The 19,175-nt window shown below is 46.3% G+C and overlaps 1 protein-coding gene across 1 annotated transcript; it reads left to right on the forward strand.

Annotated features, from left to right (window-relative positions):
• Positions 1-4,892: 4,892 nt before the first annotated feature.
• pmp22b (peripheral myelin protein 22b) lies at positions 4,893-13,963 on the forward strand. Its single transcript, XM_056296989.1, has 5 exons — positions 4,893-5,072; positions 5,808-5,898; positions 6,054-6,147; positions 9,943-10,083; positions 11,408-13,963. Exons 2-5 carry the CDS (start codon positions 5,821-5,823, stop codon positions 11,566-11,568), a joined length of 474 nt encoding a protein of 157 aa, XP_056152964.1. The 5' UTR covers positions 4,893-5,072; positions 5,808-5,820; the 3' UTR covers positions 11,569-13,963.
• The last annotated feature ends 5,212 nt before the right edge of the window (positions 13,964-19,175 follow it).

Here is a 19,175-nt window from a genome sequence, read left to right on the forward strand (position 1 = left end):
TTTACTATCCTGACTCGCACAGCCGCTCTGCAGTGGGGGGGGGGGTGTACGTGTGTGTGTGTGTGACACACACCATTCAACGATAGCGTTTGATACGCGGATACCCCCCCCCCCCCCCGTCTCCACAAATCAACATTATCGTTACCCAGCATTCTTTGTATATCTGTTTCAGCCAACCAGAGCGCCATGATAAACTGGAGCCTTCCAGCCGCTAACCCAGGATCACAGATAGTCCACAACGCAAAGGTGCAGCTCAACAGCGCGGCTCTGACTAACCTCTGGAGTCGCGGGCCTGACGGCCGGGTCACGTCATGTGAGTGAGTTAGTGGTGGATCTCTGGCAACAATCCACGAGATTGATCCGGTTTTTCTTTTATCACTCCACTTTTCCGTCCCGATAAAGAGTTGGCAGTGGAGGAGAGTACGCTGGGCCAGAACAGAGGGACCGCAAAAAAAAGAAGGGGGGGGGGTCGAGATATGAAACTGCAGTCTTTCTCGCTGAATCACTGTGTGGGATGATAGTTTTGAGAATTACGTGCTGTAAGTCCGCCCCGAGGCCGCGTTGTTTATTTATAAATCGGTCGCCAGGGAAACGACGAAGGAAGTGGTCCGCTTCTGAGAACAAGAAGGAAAGGCGCCGTGTTTCCCTGATGCCATCACGTGTGTAATGCCGCGTATCGTCATGCTAAATACAGACACGTTTTATCTGTGAGGTTGCTATGGGGTGGTCTGATAGGATGCTTTTACTCATGGTTGCATGCATTTCCTCTTTACAAAATTATGTACTGTGAAAATTGGAAGATGATTTGCTTTGGACTCGTTTAAATATAAATGTCATACAAAAAAGACGATTTAGGTTGAGAGCTAGGATCAGATAAGGGCGAAGTAGGGATAAAGAGCTGGGGTTAGGCCTGGGTGACATACAAAGCAATATAATTGGATAACAGTTTAGTGTTTTAAAGTGGGTTCCTCCGATTTCTTTTGCAGGCTATAGTATATCCAAGTCTTCCATATTTGCAGCCTGATTTGAACTTGCACCGCAGCAGAGGGCTGTCTGTTGCATAATGGGGTTTATTTGGACGAACAGGGTGTTTGTGGACGTGCCTTGTTGTCATCACCCCAACGCTGAGTCCGATTAAAATCTGATGACAAGACGAGAGGTCTGAGCAGTTTAAAACTCATCCTGGCACAAGCAAAAAGATGGCATTTACCTCTCATCTCAGTCCCTTTTTCTGTCTTGCTTCCGTACGCTCATCCTTGTCTTCCTACCACCCCATCACTAACCCTCTCTCTACCCGTGTGGTCTGTCTCTGAATTGCAAAACCCTCCCTCATGGCCACTTGTATACAATTTGCAGACTCATCTCATGCCAGAGGTACTATTTCCCATGTGTATTGTCGAGTTTCTGGTGCGTAATAAGCATCATGTGTTTCCCTGTCTTGTGTGTCTATTTGCTTGCTCGTGCCGTGTGGTTCTGGTGGTTAAGGTTAGGGTTAAGGGCTAGGGAATGAATGTAGTCAATGAGGGGTCCTCAGGAAGACAGAAGTAAGAGAATGTGTGTGTGTGTGTGTGTGTGTGTGTGTGTGTGTGTGTGTGTGTGTGTGTGAGAGAGAGAGAGATTGATCTCACTTTTGAATCAAGCCATCTGTGCCTGTAAAAACAACCAGGTACCTTGGCCAGAGAACTCCATTGAGGGACACATCTGGGCATTTAGGCTGTGAGTGAGGATGGGTGGTCCGATGTGGAGAAGTCTGTGGTTGGAGGGGAGTTGCTGAACTCGCTCTTTGGACCAACAGAGAATGACACTTCACACACAGATGACAGAACACAGGGAGTGACCCACCTCTGACCATTCGACAGCTGCCACAAGCCAACAAGCCAAGGGTCAATTCCCTCATGGTTGATAAGCAACACAGACAAACCTCACCCTTGTCCTTCAAGAAACACTGGACGCTCTCTGGTCCACGAGTCAATTTTATAAATGTCTACTTAAAGCATGAGTAATTCACTCTACGTCACTAATGGATTGTGGTTTGAATGTAGCTAAGTATAATGGCATCTAATTTAGTCTAGGGGATGACATAGGGCTTGGCTCTGTGTGTCACATTGATTTAAGGTCCACAAAATATGGTATTCAATTGTCTCAAGGGTATTTTACCGTATGCCACTCCTAGGTTATAGAGTCACATGAGCGACACATCTGTTTTAATGCTTTCCTCTGTGTTGGCATGTGGATGGAGTTACTCTAACTTATGCACCTCCATTCTCCGTCTCCATGTACCACCTCACTTTGGCCCTATCTATGGTCCTGGAATGTACTCTCACACTTTAGGGTAACCTAAAGACAAATCATGTCATTATGATGATGGAGATGACATGCTAGGGCTTGGTCTACATGCAACATTATACAGCTTATTGGTCAAAATGTGTGTTGAGAGGCTACCCCAGAAAGTTTGGCTCCAAGCCTCGGCTCCACGAATGGAGTAAACCTAACACTCCCATGTGGTTGGCATGTCCACTCAGTCCACTGATTGTAAGCCTTTTACAAACATTGACATATAAGGGATAGGAGTGGGGGAGGGCTAGCCCAGCTACTCCTCGGTTTAGCAAGGGATGTCTTCTACACAAAGATGTCAATGTGTACCTTTGGTGTTGACCAGCTTAAAGTTCAGACGGCCAAACAGCAAAAGCCCTCTCCTTAGTATCTCGCACCCCATTACTTAATTCAACTGATTAGTCTTGCATTTTCTTGCCTAATTCAACTGATCAAACATAGAAGCTTTATTGAGGGACCTACTACACACCTGCATATCTGCTTTATATCTGCTGCATATCATCTGCATATAACCTGCATATCTAATACATCTCTGCTGCATATCAGCTGCATCGGCTTCGAGCTGAATCCATTGAAAATCATTATGTAGGGGCATCTGGGTGGCGTGGCGGTCTATTCCATTGCCTACCAACACGGGGATCGCCTGTTCGAATCCCCATGTTACCTCCGGCTTGGTCGGGCGTGGAAGCCGGATGTGGATATGTGTCCTGGTCGCTGCACTAGCGCCTCCTCTGGTCGGTCGGAACGCCTGTTGGGGGGTGAGGGGAGAATAGCGTGATCCTCCCACGCACTACGTCCCCCTGGTGAAACCCCTCACTGTCAGGTGAAAAGAAGCGGCTGGCAACTCCACATGTACAGAGGAGGCATGTGGTAGTCTGCAGCCCTCCCCGCATCAGCTGAGGGGGTGGAGCAGCAACCAGGAAGGCTCGGAAGAGTGGGGTAATTAGCCAGGTACAATTGGGGAGAAAAAAAGGGGGGGTCATGATGTATTTTAATGTATTCAGAAATAGGTGGCCACACTTTTATAATCACCGAAGGACCTCTAAATATCCACTCGAAGCAAAATGTGCAAAATGTTGTGGCTATTTTGACCTTGTAACTGTCAAATGTCATGTCGAACTGACATTAGCGCCGTAAAAAAAAAAAAGCCTTTCATTTTCATGTGGGTGCGGAGACTGGTCAAGAGGCATCTAGGAAGTGTGAGCTAAGTGACAAGATGTAGTAGATATTTGAAGGGGTTATCCGAGGCTTTGAGCTCTTCCACTTGCCAACTGAAAGAACGCTTAGTATGTCTCACAATACGACGATCCATCCAAACAAGACCCTTCAGTACCTACGCTTTCCAAAAAGGACCCGGACTCAGCTCTGTCGCCTTTTCACAGGACTGAGGCGGTGGACATTTTATAAATGAAGTAGTGCCACAGCAGGTGTCTAAATAGTCAGATCGGCTTTGTAAGCTGCTTCTTCGTAGCATTCACAAAAAGTTAGATCTGTATGCGAACGCCACTACGGACGTGTTCAGCCCAACATCTCTCCCAAACAAGACAGCAGATTTGGATCAACAGGGTTGCTCTTGGGTGCCTTGCAGAGAACAGTGAACAGAGATGAATCAGCTCATATCTAAAAGTATTTACACTGCTGACCCTTACTCTGTCCTCCACCTTGACATTTTATTTATTCCCTTGAGTTTCAACAATTGCTACGCCCATATTTATGGGGCTGTTATCTTGGTATGTGCTCGTCATTTCTGGTCTTAAAAGTAGAAGACTGGGATCCCTGCCCATGCCAACACGCCCTCTCACTCCCGGTGACTCATGTCAAACAGAGGAGAGCCCCAGATGCAGCTCCTCATTGGTCTGCTGGGCAGACCCATGCACACTCTCATACATAGCATGAGTCACAAGGCGCAGAGGGAAAAGACCCCACATCACACCACAACAGTGTTTGTGTCCTTCATTACCCAGACAACGTGGGACACTCTGTTTAGGACATAACACACCACTCTACTGTAGCTAGTAGTTGCGATAAAAATCAAAATGATTCATCAAAACACTGCCCCTATGGGACTCTGTTTAAATCCAGGTCCTGTAAAACGCACTGGGCCGCACCATCTATCGAAAGGGGTCAGATATTCTGTTCTGGCCCTGGTGCAGAATAATGAATAATAATGAATAACAGAATATCGGATTGTCTATCGGATTGTCTGGTAGCAGGGTAACGCAATTAAACAAATGCAGCATCAGAACAAGGGGGTGGGGGAAGTGGCAGAGAAAAGACAAACTTCGCCCCCCCCCCTCAAGAAACCCGATTTTACCGCCATCTCCTCGTTAACCACGTCAGCCAAACAACGACCACTGATGTCGCCCCCCCCCCCACCCAAACCCGACAGTCCTTTTCCTTCTCGTTGTTTCCAGTCATCTCTTCCGGCACGCTGCGTGTCTTGCACATTGAATGCAGCGCGGGCTGTCAGGCAGCAGAGGGGCCCTGCGTGACGCAGCGACGCACGGAGGGCGTTGTTCTTCCATAACGAGACGCTTTATAACGGCGCTGGAAGCGCCGCTGGCATCCATCTAGTCTGAGGGACGCAGGACCGAGGAACTACCGTTTGCGCTCTTTTTTTGGGAAAGCTGGTTTTGAGCCTTTTCGAGTGTGAACTTTATATATTTTTTCGCTCTCTCCCTCCCTCTCCGTCTCTTTCTCTCTCGCTCTCTTTTGTGGGAATACCAACTCTGCGCCAAGTAAGTGGCCTGGCTTCAACGCCGCGAGTGAACTTTTACGATTGGCAGACGCGCGCATAGGAGTTCATGACAATGTGGCGAGATGCGCCTTTCCGATGGACGCGCAGGGTTTACACGCGGAGCGACACGGGGCTCCCAGCCTGCATGTCACTCATTATTCTGTCGATTAGAAATTGTTGTGTTTTGTTTTGTTTCGAATCGTTACATTTTCGTTCTGTGGAACTACGTTGCCATTCATTTGTCATGTGTGTTTATTTTGATCAATGAGAATAACTTGCTTGTAAACAAGGTGTAAAAGGACCCTAACGCGCGCAGGGACGAGCCAGATTGGCGAAAAACAAAACAAAACATGTATTAGATAATAATCAATACATTTGTACCAAATTGGGAGAGATTACGTACAGAATAAAAGACTGTTTTCAGACTCTTGAAATAACCCGTTACATGCTATCCCTTATTCATCGTAGACAGTTTAAAGGTGGAAGTTTAGTCATCCTAAATGTCTGTGGTAGCTTTATCCCTTGTTCTATAATGTAAACTGTTCGCAGACACGCGCACCCTATGAGAGAGACTGGTCCTCCGAAACGAGACGAGTCCTCAAAAGGCTTTTAATGTTTGGGTGCTGCAGTGACACACCCATGTCGCACAAATCCGAGACATCTAGTTGCACGCACTCACACACGCACGCACAGAGTCAGTGACTGTTTTCTGCTTGTCTTATTACTTCTTATCCAGATACTCTGATAAGATGCTGCTCCTGCTACTGGGAATCATCCTCCTGCACATCGCAGCCCTGGTCCTGCTGTTTGTCTCTACCATAGTCAGTGTAAGTACATTTGGTTTCTTTCTGGTGTGTCATGTGAAGTATTATCATAGTTGCATGTCCTGAGTTCTTCCTGGTAGGTCAGAGATTATCTCATGACCCATTTGGTGAAGTCCTGTATTGGGATTCATCTATAAGTTTTATGTTCTTCACATTAGGTATGGACGACAGGTGCAACCGGCACCTCAGACCTCTGGACAAACTGCTCCACTGCCAATGGAGGATACCATTGTGACCCCGCCTCTGCTGGAGGTAAGATACTTGTTGTTGATTTTTGGTAACCATAAGGCATCATTGTAACTGAAATCTTATTGCATGATAGTTATTGTTTGATGGAAATTGTACTTTTGTCATCACTTTGCTGTAAAAATGGGCGATGCCTTGTGCTACGTCTGATTATGCTTATGTTTTACTGGTGGTCTGCGGGGTTTTTTTTTTGGTTGTATATGGGTGATATCAAAGGTGACAGCGCTGAAGCTGGTTTACATGCACTGCGTTAATTTGTGTCGTTAAAGGTTAAATGATTGAGGCTGCATTTCTGTTTACTATGCTGAGGTGGGCGTGTCGGGGCTCCTCTGGATCTCTATTTCCACCTGGTGCTGAGAATGTGGAACAGCAGCCATGAACTCCCGGCTCATAGGCTGCCGCTGTATAAATAGTCTTGGTGTTGTGTCCATATTCAGACCTCATGTTTGGGAGTCCATAGTGAGATGGGATGGAAGTTTAGGGAGTTATAGACCAGGGTGGGGCTGTAGAGAGTATTTAAAGTGTTGCATCTGGGCAGGATTGTGTGTGTGTATGTATGTGTGTGTGTGTTTGATTACATGAAGGCCTTAGACTACCTCATGTATAAAATAGCATGCTGACAGAATGTATCGATGCCGAATGTCAGATAATAGGGTGTACCGTTAGTCTGTGAGGATCATTAAGAAAATTTAAAAGGCAGCATCTGGTGTGCTGGAAACGTTTTTGGACCAGATGATGCACCGCCACATGGTTGTTCTAGTTTTTCCTCGCATGAAGTAGAAATACATGTATTTGGTCATATTGGCCGTAATGGATCATTAAGACCTCAACTTGATTAAACTTCTGAGATCATAGTTGAGTTGAGTGGGAGGATTTTGAAAGGTTATATAAATTTCATGCAGGGAAGCTGCATATTTTGTTGCTAAATGAGCCACCAGTGTGGTGCAGTAGCCCCAAGCCTGGCTGGCTTCGGTTGGTGATGTCATGTGTCTAGAATGAGCGGTCCTCAGCCAGTGTGTGTTTTGTCAGAGCAACAGGGCCAGCGCACCCTGCCAGCTGGTTTCATGGCACAGCCAGTTTGTTTTCATTAGTGCACTGACGCATATTGTTTATGTAATATATTGCATGTGCCCAGGTTTGCACTTTGGCTGGGCAAGATGCAAGATAGTAGTCTGACCTCACGGGGGGGGGGGGGGTGCAAGCCCAAACTTATCTTCTACAGAGCTTCTGACGCTTTGTTGCGTAATAGCCACAAGTGACGTCTGGGAAATTCCTACAGTCTTTAGGATTCAGATTGTGGCATCAAGCCATGACACAATTTGGCCTTGTGCGTGTCTGTTCGGACACCTCCATTTTCCTTCTCCTTGGCTGTAGAGATGCTTGATTTGTCCCATTGTCAGTCGCCAGAGTTTGGTGTCATTCAGACGATGAATAATAATCACACCATCATCACATGTTCAGCTCGAGTTCAACATTGTACTTGGAGCATCAGAGCAACAGGGAAACAGCATGAATTTGCTTGCTTTGAAAGTCTAAAAATAGCCATTAAGAAGAATGTCTCCCATCAACGTGCCTCACAAATGCAGGCAATAAATATACGGAGAAAAAAAATCTGCAATTACTTTGTCCACTTTGGTTGTAAGCATTGCCTGCCTTAACATGCTAGCTGGTCGAAAGGCTAACTTTTCAACATTTTCTTTCCGGTTTGGAGTTAAAAGGGAGGGTTTGGCTGAAATCAGTTGAGTTTTTATATCATGTTCTTGTTATGATAAACACCAACACTCATTTAACCTGTTGAATGAAAAGCATCAGGGTTATCGGAGTTATTCTGAGCTCCGAACCTCACCTCACATCAGGAAATGCCCCATGCCACAGTTTTCCGGCAACGATCTCTCGTGGAGGAAGGAAGACAGAGATGTCTGTTTATCTGGGAACGGTGATATACTGTTGATACCTGCAGGTGAAATCTATTCATAGAGCATAGACGGAGCCCTCATTGCTCATTGTATTATCATATCAAGTCACATCCAAAAATGTAATTATTCCAGCCAAATTGGGTCTTCGGGTTTGGAATTGCCGGGAGTGCATTATGTGGACAGAGATAATGTGCATTCATTTTTGCAGCAAATGGGCAGGCTGAGTGTTTCATCTTTCCTCCCTGAGGTATCCGAGTCTCTAAAAGCGAGCCCTGGATCGGTGGTCTTCAGGAGACTGTGTTGTTATGCCGAGTAACCCGATTCTCTGCCGTTGACCCAGTACAAATCAATCAACCCATTGAGAGATTTGTGCCTGTATCTTTCAACCAAAACAGCCTGGCTCCTCACTAATGGATACAGACAGAAAGTCGTGAATAAGTGATGTTATTGTGAAGTGCTTTTGCTTTAGCCTCAAGTGTTAGGTTATGGTTGGTGAAGGCCAAGACACAGTGAGCCGTCTTATTATTTAACCCTCATTAGTGGCCATTATGGCCAGTAAGACATTTTGCTTGATGAATTTCTCACATCATAAGTGGTTAGTTTGTAAACCACACCATGCTGATTTACCTCATGCAAAACAAATGTGATAAACTGCAGATGTCTGAGTACGTTAGAGGTAAGAAATAATGTTTTCTTATGTGTGTAGTGCTTTGCTGGCACAGTTGTGTTCCATCCTGAAGTTTCGTTAAGCTAATGACAATAAATAATAAATATGGGGGAGGGGGGTTGTCTGTTAACATATATCCAAATCCCAGAGGCTATCCCCATCCTGCATGGGTCTGTATGCACATCCATCCTTGTGACATGACAGCAGGTGTGCCAGACCTCCATGACACTGGAGGTCTAGGTTAGGAGCATGTTTGGTCACTGCTTGGAAGACATGGCAGTAGGAGATACAGCTAAACTTGAGGGGGGGCTAGGGCAGAGAGAGAGAGAGAGAGAGAGATATGAGTGGGATGGACAAGCTTAGGAAACCTAAGAAGCCTGGTAGGCTGCATGCATAACCCTCAGACAAGAAATAGACCCTGCTTGGAAATCCAAGGATTCCTGGCCGGAAGCCACCACCAGCACGCACGCACGCACGCACACACACACACACACACACACACACACACACACACACACACACACACACACACACACATTGTGCATGGTCTTCCCAGTCAATACAGGTGACTAATGGGTTAATGGCCTCAAGTAGCCTGGCCTTGAAAAGGAGCAGTCAGAATCAATATTGTGAATCCAGTCATGGGGCTTGTTGTGAAGGGAGCACAGAGCTTTTAGCAACAGGATACCTAGACGCCTTCATTATTATGGATCCACGGAACATTCCAGGAAGAAATTACGGCCAGGTCGTCTGCTTTGTTGTCTTCGAGCACGTTTGAATCAGGCCGCGCGGATGTCAATGTCGTAGACTCCCATGGCTGTTTAGTGTTAGCGATGTTAATCTGAGAAACACTGACGTTACAGAGTTATTGCACAGTTTTAAAAGTTGAATCAACTATTTAAGTAGCAGTTGGAGAACACAAACCCATTTTGCATCGAGGGCGAACTGGGCCTAAAGCATCAGCCGTATTTGGGATGAAAATATCAGTGTTGAATAGGATGCTTGTGATAATTATGCCCCACTTTTACATACCAGTTTCTTTCCTTTTTCCACCCCCTACATTACAATGTGCTTCTGGCTATGAGTTATAATTGGCTGCATGTTTTTCTTTTTTTCCCCTGTCTGGAATGCTCCTCAAGTCAGTATAATTCAGTTTGTCTCTTCTATTGAGCCATTTATTGACCGCAATATTCTCTCCATCTCCCTCCTCTGTTGCAGAATGGATCCAAGCAGTCCAGGCCCTCATGATCCTGTCAATCATCTTCAGCATCCTGTCTCTCTTCCTCTTCTTCTGTCAGCTCTTCACTCTGCAGAAGGGCGGACGCTTCTTCCTCACCGGAACCTTCCAGATCCTTGCAAGTGAGTTCCCCATACATTTCTACTTCTATGGCACACATCCAGCAATACCGTAAACAAGATTCGATTCTGTGGGCGTCCGGGTAGCACAGCAGTCTATTCCATTGCCTACCAACACGGGGATCGCTGGTTCGAATCCCCATGTTACCTCCGGCTTGGTTGGACATCCCTATAGACACGATGGTCCATGTCTGCGGGTGGGGAGCCGGATGTGGCTATGTGTCCTGGTCACTGCAGTAGCGCCTCCTCTGGTCGGTCGGGGCATCTGTTGGGGGGGGGGGACTGGGGGAATAGCGTGATCCTCCCATGCGCTACGTCACCCTGGTGAAACTCCTCACTGTCAGGTGAAAAGAAGCGACTGGCGACTCTACATGTATCGGAGGGGGCATGTGGTAGTCTGCAGCCTTCCCCGGATCGGCAGAGCAGCGACCGGGATGGCTCGGAGAGTGGGATAATTGTCCAAATGCAATTGGGGAGAAAAAGGGGGGGGGGTAACAAGATTAGATTCTTATTCTGAATGTGAAATAGATACAAAACTTCTGCATTTTGGCAAGGTTTTGTGACGCTACAAAATGTCTAACAGGGCTTTGTTGGTTTCAGACAGACATCTGCTCAGTTCATGCTGCAGAATATGACAATAGTACCTGAGTAAGCTGCTCGCATACCCACCCCCAGACACGTGCACACACACACACACACGCACAAAATAAACAATATTGAATGCTTACACTGTGTTGCCATTGGCAAAGCACTGAAAGAGTGTCTGCGTCGATTTATAATTGTATAATGTTCCACTTGTCCATTGTATTTTGTGCCCTTTGGCTAAAGAGCGGCTCTGATGCCAGGCTATTGTGCCCTCTCTTGGCAGGCCTTTCCGACATCCCAGGTTGGCGCTGCACACAGCGCTAGTGAAAGCCTGAGGGTGGGGAGTGGCACAATGCCTGGTACACAGGTGCCCACTCATCTAAATGGGAATGGCATTTGGAAAAGTGCCAGCATCACAAGTTAAAAATGTTAAAAAGGCTAGCAGTGTGGAGGCCTGATTAACATATAGATCATGACATGCTCGCCAGGAGAATGGGTAGAACGTTTGGCATCGTGCCATGGCTCTAGTTGGGAGTTTGTGTGTGTGTGTGTTGGCAATTCAGCGCAGCCTTGTTTAGAGTTCAGAGACCACGAGACAGCGATGTTGCGTCGAGGCTGGAAAACCCTGATGCTGCAATCCGCCTCCGCTCAAACAAGTTCAGTCCAGGACACGAGACAGAGAGAGCACAATTTCTTTCCTCACCATTTTTTCCGTCTGCTGCCTCGTCCCGTCTCTTTCCAGGTCTGTTTGTGATGAGCGGAGCCATAATCTACACGGTGATGAGTCCCAACTGGGCCCCGGAGACAGACACCTTTGGCTTCTCCTACATCCTGGCGTGGGTAGCCTTCCCGCTGGCGCTGATCAGCGGACTCATCTACGTCATCTTGAGAAAGCGAGAATGAAAAACCCCTCCGTTTCCCCCCACGGTCCCACTAACCCCTGCCAAACTCCAGTAAAGTCAGCCCCCAACCCCAACCACCCCCACCCAGAAGGTGGAGTATTGACGTCTGAGTGCCAATGGCCTGTGTAGCCTCCAGGCTACTACACACAGATCCTAACGAGGGGGTAACACCAAGAAACAGAAACCCAGATCAATACAAAAAAGAAAAAAAAAAACCACACAATTTGAAGATGTATATAGTATCTATGGTTTAAAACCTATTTATAACACTTTTTACATATATGTACATAGTTTTTGTGTTGCTCTGTCAATTGAGCTTTGTTTTAGCTGATTAAGTGCCTCAATGTTTGTTCGTAAGACGCTATTTTATCGGGTTTTATGTTCCTGTTTTTTGGTCATTGCCAAAGATTTATCAAAATAAAAAAAAAAGGTTTCTCGAATTATTTAACCAAAGCGCATGTATAAACATTAGAAAAGGTAAAAATAATCTCTGATGAGCTTGCTTTTTTAAAAGAGTGGTAACATCCAAATGAGATGGATCGATGCTAGGCTAGCAGTTTAATGTAGGTTTGGTCCTTTTCTATTTTCAATTCGCAAGTTTCGATGTTTTTTTTTTCCATTTTCTTTTCAACAACAATGGTGCTATGTATTTACCATTCCTATAACTGATAGAAATCATTTACATGTGAGTTGGTTTTTTTGATTGTTTAGACTCGACCCGTTAGCCCTTTTTGTCTTTTTCGGTTTTCTTTTCTTTTCTTTTTTTTTTTTTTTTTTTTTTTTGTGTATTGGTTGAACTACTGTAACAAATAATGATGGGGTTTGATCCAAAACCAAGCATTATGTAGAATGTCAGTATTAAGCATTCACCATCAGCTCATGTTCATGGTAAACTTACCGAGCGTTAGCTTAATTTTAACCGTTTGCCTCACCTCTTACTGCATAAATTATGTACACACTGTGTGTATGATCAGTAAACCCGATTTGCCAATCTGCCTCTTAATAACGCTCACTGTAGGGTTATATTGGTGCAGGGCAATGATGCTTCAGCCAAAATGGTATTCCTCTGAACACTATTAGCAACACAGTCATTGAAATGAAGCCATAGAGGAAAAGACCAGAGGACAGGACAGAACATAATTAGTATAAGCTTTACATGCGAGCAAGTACAATGAGGTTTGCAGTGGTGATACAAATGTCTGTTACACATACTTGAAGTTTGACATGCTGCCGTCTCTAAGTCTAGAATTTAGCTCTCATCCACTGTATGATGGGGTTGTGTAGTTCTTGTGCCTAACAAATGTGGATGAGGATCTCACCTGAACACTCACTCACTTGGTAAAACAGACAAAAAAAAAAAAACAGTTTTACTATTCCGGCATCGTCTAATATCACGTATTCCACTGTGATAAGGGACTGTATTGAGGCTAACATTTGCATTAGAAGCTAGAAGTTACGTGATGCAAAAGTAATTTCCGAGGCTAATGTGCTGATGGTTAAATGTTTACCTTTAAACTTTGCAGTTGCGCATTTCTAGATACGAGCTGTGGGGTGCAAAAAGTGTCACGTGGAATCCCTGCCGATAACTTTAGTATATTATGTGTGTGTCATTAAAATGAATGCTAATGAATGAATTCTAAACTATTTGTGGCCCTCGATCTGTTTACATGGATGAGCGCACATCCACAAACCCTCTGTGATCCAGCAGTCATGGAAACCCATACTCGTCCCAAGGCAGATAAAGGTTATCTTAGTGCAGACTTGGCTTCATCTCTGCATGTGCCAAGTTATTGTGTTCAGCATGCTACGGTGAATTCGCCTGTCAGACGAGCACGCTATTCATTGAGTTCAAGAAAGCTGGCGTGCGCCTGGCTTTGCAGACCGCAGTTCGTTACTCATGTTACATGTGCTGGGGTCTACAACCCAGGGTTCGCCATAAGATGTCAGTCCTCCTTGGAACGCAGCTAGTGTTTCGCTGTCAGCGGCCTTTCCCCCGCTGTACCATCAGAAATAAGTTAACTAGGATGTGACTTGAACACTGTAAGCAAGCAAGGGTTCGCCCTCTCCATGCAAAATGTCCTTCCTTCGAGGTCCCGATACCCAAATCTAAAAATTGAGGTGTGTTGTGATGAGTATTATCAGTTAATTTAGAGCTTAGTAGCAATGGGATAAGCTGCTAGATGAGAGTCGTGGTTAGTTTGAGACCCACTGTTGTCATAGGGGGGTTCAGTTAGAAGAGGTTTCATGTCTCTAATGACAACTGCCCTCTCTTTACTATCTTCTGTAAAGCTATAGTTCAGTTGTCTATCTTCGCCATTTTTACACCTAAACTACTGAGTGTTCATGCTATTACAAAAATAGTACTTTGAATTTAATCATTAAAGGATGTTTCTTACCACCACTACAAAGCTTTTGCGTCGTTCTATCTCCTAGCTGTATGTTCAGCCTTTTTAAAATGATCAAATTACAACACCTTTCACTCCAACTCCACCCTGCTGTTTATTTGCAGTAAAACAATGTGATGTATGTATTTGGCACTTGGATGGTGATTATACCAGTCCTTTGTAATGACTAAAGATACGCAACATATGCACTCATTTAATGGGCAGTTATTAAGGTCAGGGACCAGCACATGCCCAGTGAACTGATACATATCCAAGTCTGAAACTATGAAAGCGTACTCTGAGGGGGTGATGTGCAGGCCGGAGAGGTCACAGTCACCCACTGCCTCTCATACTTGGAATAGCTCCGGGTAAAACAGGGATACTGCATGGTGTGTGTGACTGCATGGTGTGTGTGTGTGTGTGTGTGTGTGAGAGTGACAGAGGAGGCGAGAGAGGAGTAAGAGAGGAGCTGCACATGTGTTTATGTATATAATAGTAAGGACATTATCACAGACGGGAAGAGCAGGGGACAGTGTGAATGTATGTTTGTGTGTGAGAGAGACAGAAACAGTAGCGTGAAGGCGGGAGGTTAAACGACAGAAAGGGGGAGGAAAAATAACCTGTTTGTATGAGCTAAGCTGTGTGTGTGCGCATGCGTGCCCGTCTGTTTGTCGCAGGGAGTACTCCCATGTCCGTGTGTGCACGCATATGCCGAAATAAACGCAATACCGCCACCTAATGGACGCAGGGCATAACAACTGCTGAGTTCATGTTTCATATTGCACTAGTACGCACTGCCCCCTTGTGGTACAATATGCAAATTACCCATGAAGCAGTCACTGGAGGCAGTCTGATAAGGGGGAGGCATGAGAACCTGAACGTCTCCCTCGGGCTTTGAAGACTGTCCTCCCCCCCCCCCTTTTGAGGTACGTTCAAGTTCATTAACTCTCTATATGATCATTAGGCCTTGTCTAGTGCTAAGCTTTCTTGTGATGGCGGCTCCTCCCTGCTATTAGTATGCTCATGTGGGATCGTGAAAAATCATTTCTACTATTTGTCTGTGCTCTATTATCTTCCTGTCAGTCTAATGAATGTTCCCTCTCTGGTGCCATTATTAAGGTTTTTACGGCACAACACATCATTAGAGGTAATGACGGGAGACAAACGACTTGTACCTTTGAGCAATAAAAAAAAAGGCCAAACAAGGACACGGCCAACTTTAATGCTTTATTGCAAGAAATTGTATGCTTTAAAAGAGAAAAATGTGGAAACCGAATGAGGTCTGGCCATTTTAAAGATGAGCTTAGGTAATTTTGACTTGTTTTCGTGCCAATTTCATTTTACATTTTCTCATGCGGGGCAAGTTGCCTCTGCACCAGGTTTATTTCACACTCAGAATCGGAAAACGTTCGCGCCTCAGAGTCGCCCAGTACAGACGGTCTGTCGTTGGTCTGAGGAGATGCAGTGGAAAAGTTGGCAATTTAAAACCAGCATAAGTATTAGGAGGGTATGATTCATCAAGTCAGATCTGGCCAGCTGTCAATCAAAGAGATGTTCATCAAATTGATCTTTGAAAAATTGGAAAATCTTACTAAACCCCCCCCTTTTTTTTAAAATAAATCTTGCACGCACACACACACACACACACAATGGCTGGCAGAGCAGACCAGACACAGCCTAGACAGATTGATCATATCATCCTAAACCAACACTTTGTTTGTCTGGGGAGAATGGTCCACTCCTTGTCACATTACCTATGGTGATGATGACAGATCAAGGTTCAGTTGCAGTTCGCAATATTTCCCAACCACCACCTGGTTTGCTCTCCATTTCAATGGACACGATGAACTCCTACACTCGGGCACCGGGTATCGTTTGCAAGAAAAAGGTTTTAATAACCATAAGCCTGAGTACATAATGCGGACGAACAGAAATACAGACCTTAACAAACTGATTTTAAAGATCAAAACTCACACCTAGAGCATGACGTCTATCAATAATTAGCTATACGATACACTGAATATCCCTTTAATGCTTTAAGGATGTGTCTACAGGATCACTGAGTGAGCATCATTGTTCCTTCGTCACAGGGTCAATGATGAGACTGCAAAGTAATCACTTTTCCCATTAATGTCCCCAAAAACTCCCCCCCCCATATCATCCTATCCTTCCCAATGCCACTGCCACCTTACATCCCACCCCACACCCACCTTTTTGTTGCACCCAGTCTACAGGGAGATAATATTTTCTAATTTCTGGAACACAATGAGGAGAGCTGCAAACAGAAGGTCCACCTTAATCTATCACGGCTCCTTCAGAGGGTGGCGGGGTGCACAGTGACAGGCACGGCATCGCAGAGCCGGGGGAGAGGAGGGCAACAGACATAATTAAGGCTCATGAAATGCAAATGGTTCTTAATGTTGGGGGTTGGGTTGGGTGGGGGTGGGGGGGGGTGCACCAGGTCTCTCCTAGCCCTGCTACCATCTGCTTACGATCACCACTAATGGAAGAACCTTCAGGCCCAGGTAATTTGTAGCTTTAATCATTTTCTCCTCCAATTAAAAAAAAAAAAAAAAGAAAGGAGGAGAGAAGGGCCGGCGAGGCCAAGGACGTGCAGCTGGCTAAGATTAGAACGGTCACGCGGTGATCTGACCCCTCACGCTTTAGCACTCGCATAAACACGCTCGCATGTGTCCGCACAAGCGTGAGTGCAGATGCGTGCATGTTAAGCGGTCGCTCACCCACACGTGGGCGCGTTCTCAATCCGACTCCGATGCCTACATGATACTTGCCCCATACGCGGGCAAAGGTGACCCTGATCCAAGGTGTGCCTCTGTCCCAGTGGGTCCATAAATGCGTCTGGGCGACTGGGGGTTATTCGGGAACATGATCTGTGGTCACTGAGGGCCTTGCCATAACCCACAGACCGGTCTGGGCCCCCCCGACTTCCCCTGGAGTGCAGCTTGAAGGGGTCAGCGTGGACAGGGTGTTTCTTTTTCTCTTTTTTTTTTTTCCACACCGACACAGCCGTCCATTTGTCATGCGGCTAGAAGAGTCAAATTGAACCCACAGGCCGGAAGGCCTTTTGGGTCTTGACCCATCAACCCGTTCCCAAGGTCAAGACCGGGCCCAAGGTCATCACCACACACATCTCACCCCTGCCCTTTTGGGTGTCCATCATGATCAGGAAATAAAAGGAAGGCTGGCAGCCGATGTTGTCGCGGACTAAATCAACTTCAGCCTCCGCCATACATCAAAATCACTTACGCCTACAAACACTCGCACTGAGGGGCTAATCATTTTATTGGCAACGAGAGAAGAGAGATGGGGGGGGGGCACGGGGTCCGTTCGGATGGACAGCGGCTTTGTGATTGATTTAGAGCAGGCGCTGGTGTGGAAACAGGCCCCTCGGTCTGTGAATAAGGTTAGCCAGTGACTTAAACGTTACGGTATGCACCTTTAACCAGCTGGGGAACATCAGTGAACACGAGATACCCAAAAAAACGACTTACTGTCTGCCTCATGAAACTGAAGTGGCCCTCGGAGTGGTAATATTGACAGGGCGAGCGAAACCGTGCACATATTCACCATTTGTATCACAAGGGACTGTTAAAAAGATCAATGGCGTTTTAAGATGGAAATCCTGCCTTTGGCGGCAGAACATCTGCACCGCGCCCGGTGTCAGTCATATGTGCACTAGTGTAAACGAGGGGGGAGTCATACATCGGCAGCGTCGCGGGTTAGATGCCATGGACAACATGCCCCTACGTCCGCTTTTGATTTCAGCGCAACCCACCCTCAACGGGTCATGACTGGAATCTCTCAGGTCTATATAGAGCAAATAACATTGGCATGGTGCCATTGTAACTGAGGCCAGGAGAGTGCTCAAGCCCTGCACATGCATGCATGCATGCACACAAACAGTGTGGTCAGATGGGCGCACACACACACACACAAACATACTCTCTCTCTCACAGAAAAATCACAAGCTGGAAGGAAACACAAGGACCAAAGTTTCAACTGTGACTTGAGCCTGGCATTAAATTTGGTGGACAAGACCGCTTTTCATCTCCCTGCTAGACAGAGAGACACGCAGACAGAGAGACAGACAGACAGGCATACAGACAGCTCTCATGGGGCCCAGTAAAGCTTGATCTTGGATGGATGGACGGCAGTAAAAACTCACTGAATGGCTGTCTATGAAGCATCATAAATTCCCCAGGCAATAACGGGGCCTCCTATAGGAATGGGATACGCAGCAGCCAAGTTATTTGGGCCTGTGCTGCATTTTAAACAGGGAGATTTGAGAGCCCCATTCATTGGGGGTTATGGAGATACATTTTTACGACCTATCCCATTCCAGTCTTCTGTGGTATGCGTACGCATTCACATGTACACCAACTTGCAGGTGCACACATAGACAAACACTCAACAGCACCAAGACACCGAAAAGCATGACCGCCACATGCATGCCACCGTATCTGCGTCCAGCACGGATTGAGAAATATTGGTGACGACATTAGGCAACTGCAATGTTGGATTTAATATTTGAGCACAGTGAGCCGTCTGGCTGTCATTGTGGGCAACAGACTTTAAATCAGCCACAGACAGTACGGTAGGAGACAGCTATACGAGTTGGAGATAAAAGCTGCTGGGACACTTCTTGGATGACAAAGGATAAGATCAAATTCCTCTTTGTGTGCGCTCTTCTGCATGAACCAGCATCATGCTCTGCCTCTGACTCTGCAAAGTTCAGCAGAATTTCGTGTCCTCTTCAAACCCGGTAAGCACAGAGCCTCTGTAGACAACAGCTGCCATCTTATGAATCTTCCATCATGCAGCAATCTTACACTGGCGATGCAGTCACTTCTCAACACAATCCCTACCCATCCCAACAGCACCCAACACTTTCCCAGTGCAATGTGACTTACCAACCACTTCTTCAGGTGGCGCTCAAATCAAAGAGTTTAAACAGCTTTCAGGGGGGCGTCAAGGTGGCGTGGCGGTCTATTCCATTGCCAACCAACACAGGGATTGCCGGTTTGAATCCCCGTGTTACCTCCGACTTGGTCGGGCTCCCCTACAGACACAATTGGCCGAGTCTGTGGGTGGGAAGCCGGATGTGGGTATGTGTCCTGGTCGCTGCACTAGCGCCTCCTCTGGTCGGCCACGGCGCCTGTTCAGGTGGGAGGGGGAACTGGGGGGGGGAATAGTGTGATCCTCC

Source organism: Lampris incognitus, chromosome 17 (genome assembly GCF_029633865.1).
Source record: "Lampris incognitus isolate fLamInc1 chromosome 17, fLamInc1.hap2, whole genome shotgun sequence".
NCBI lineage: Eukaryota > Metazoa > Chordata > Actinopteri > Lampriformes > Lampridae > Lampris > Lampris incognitus.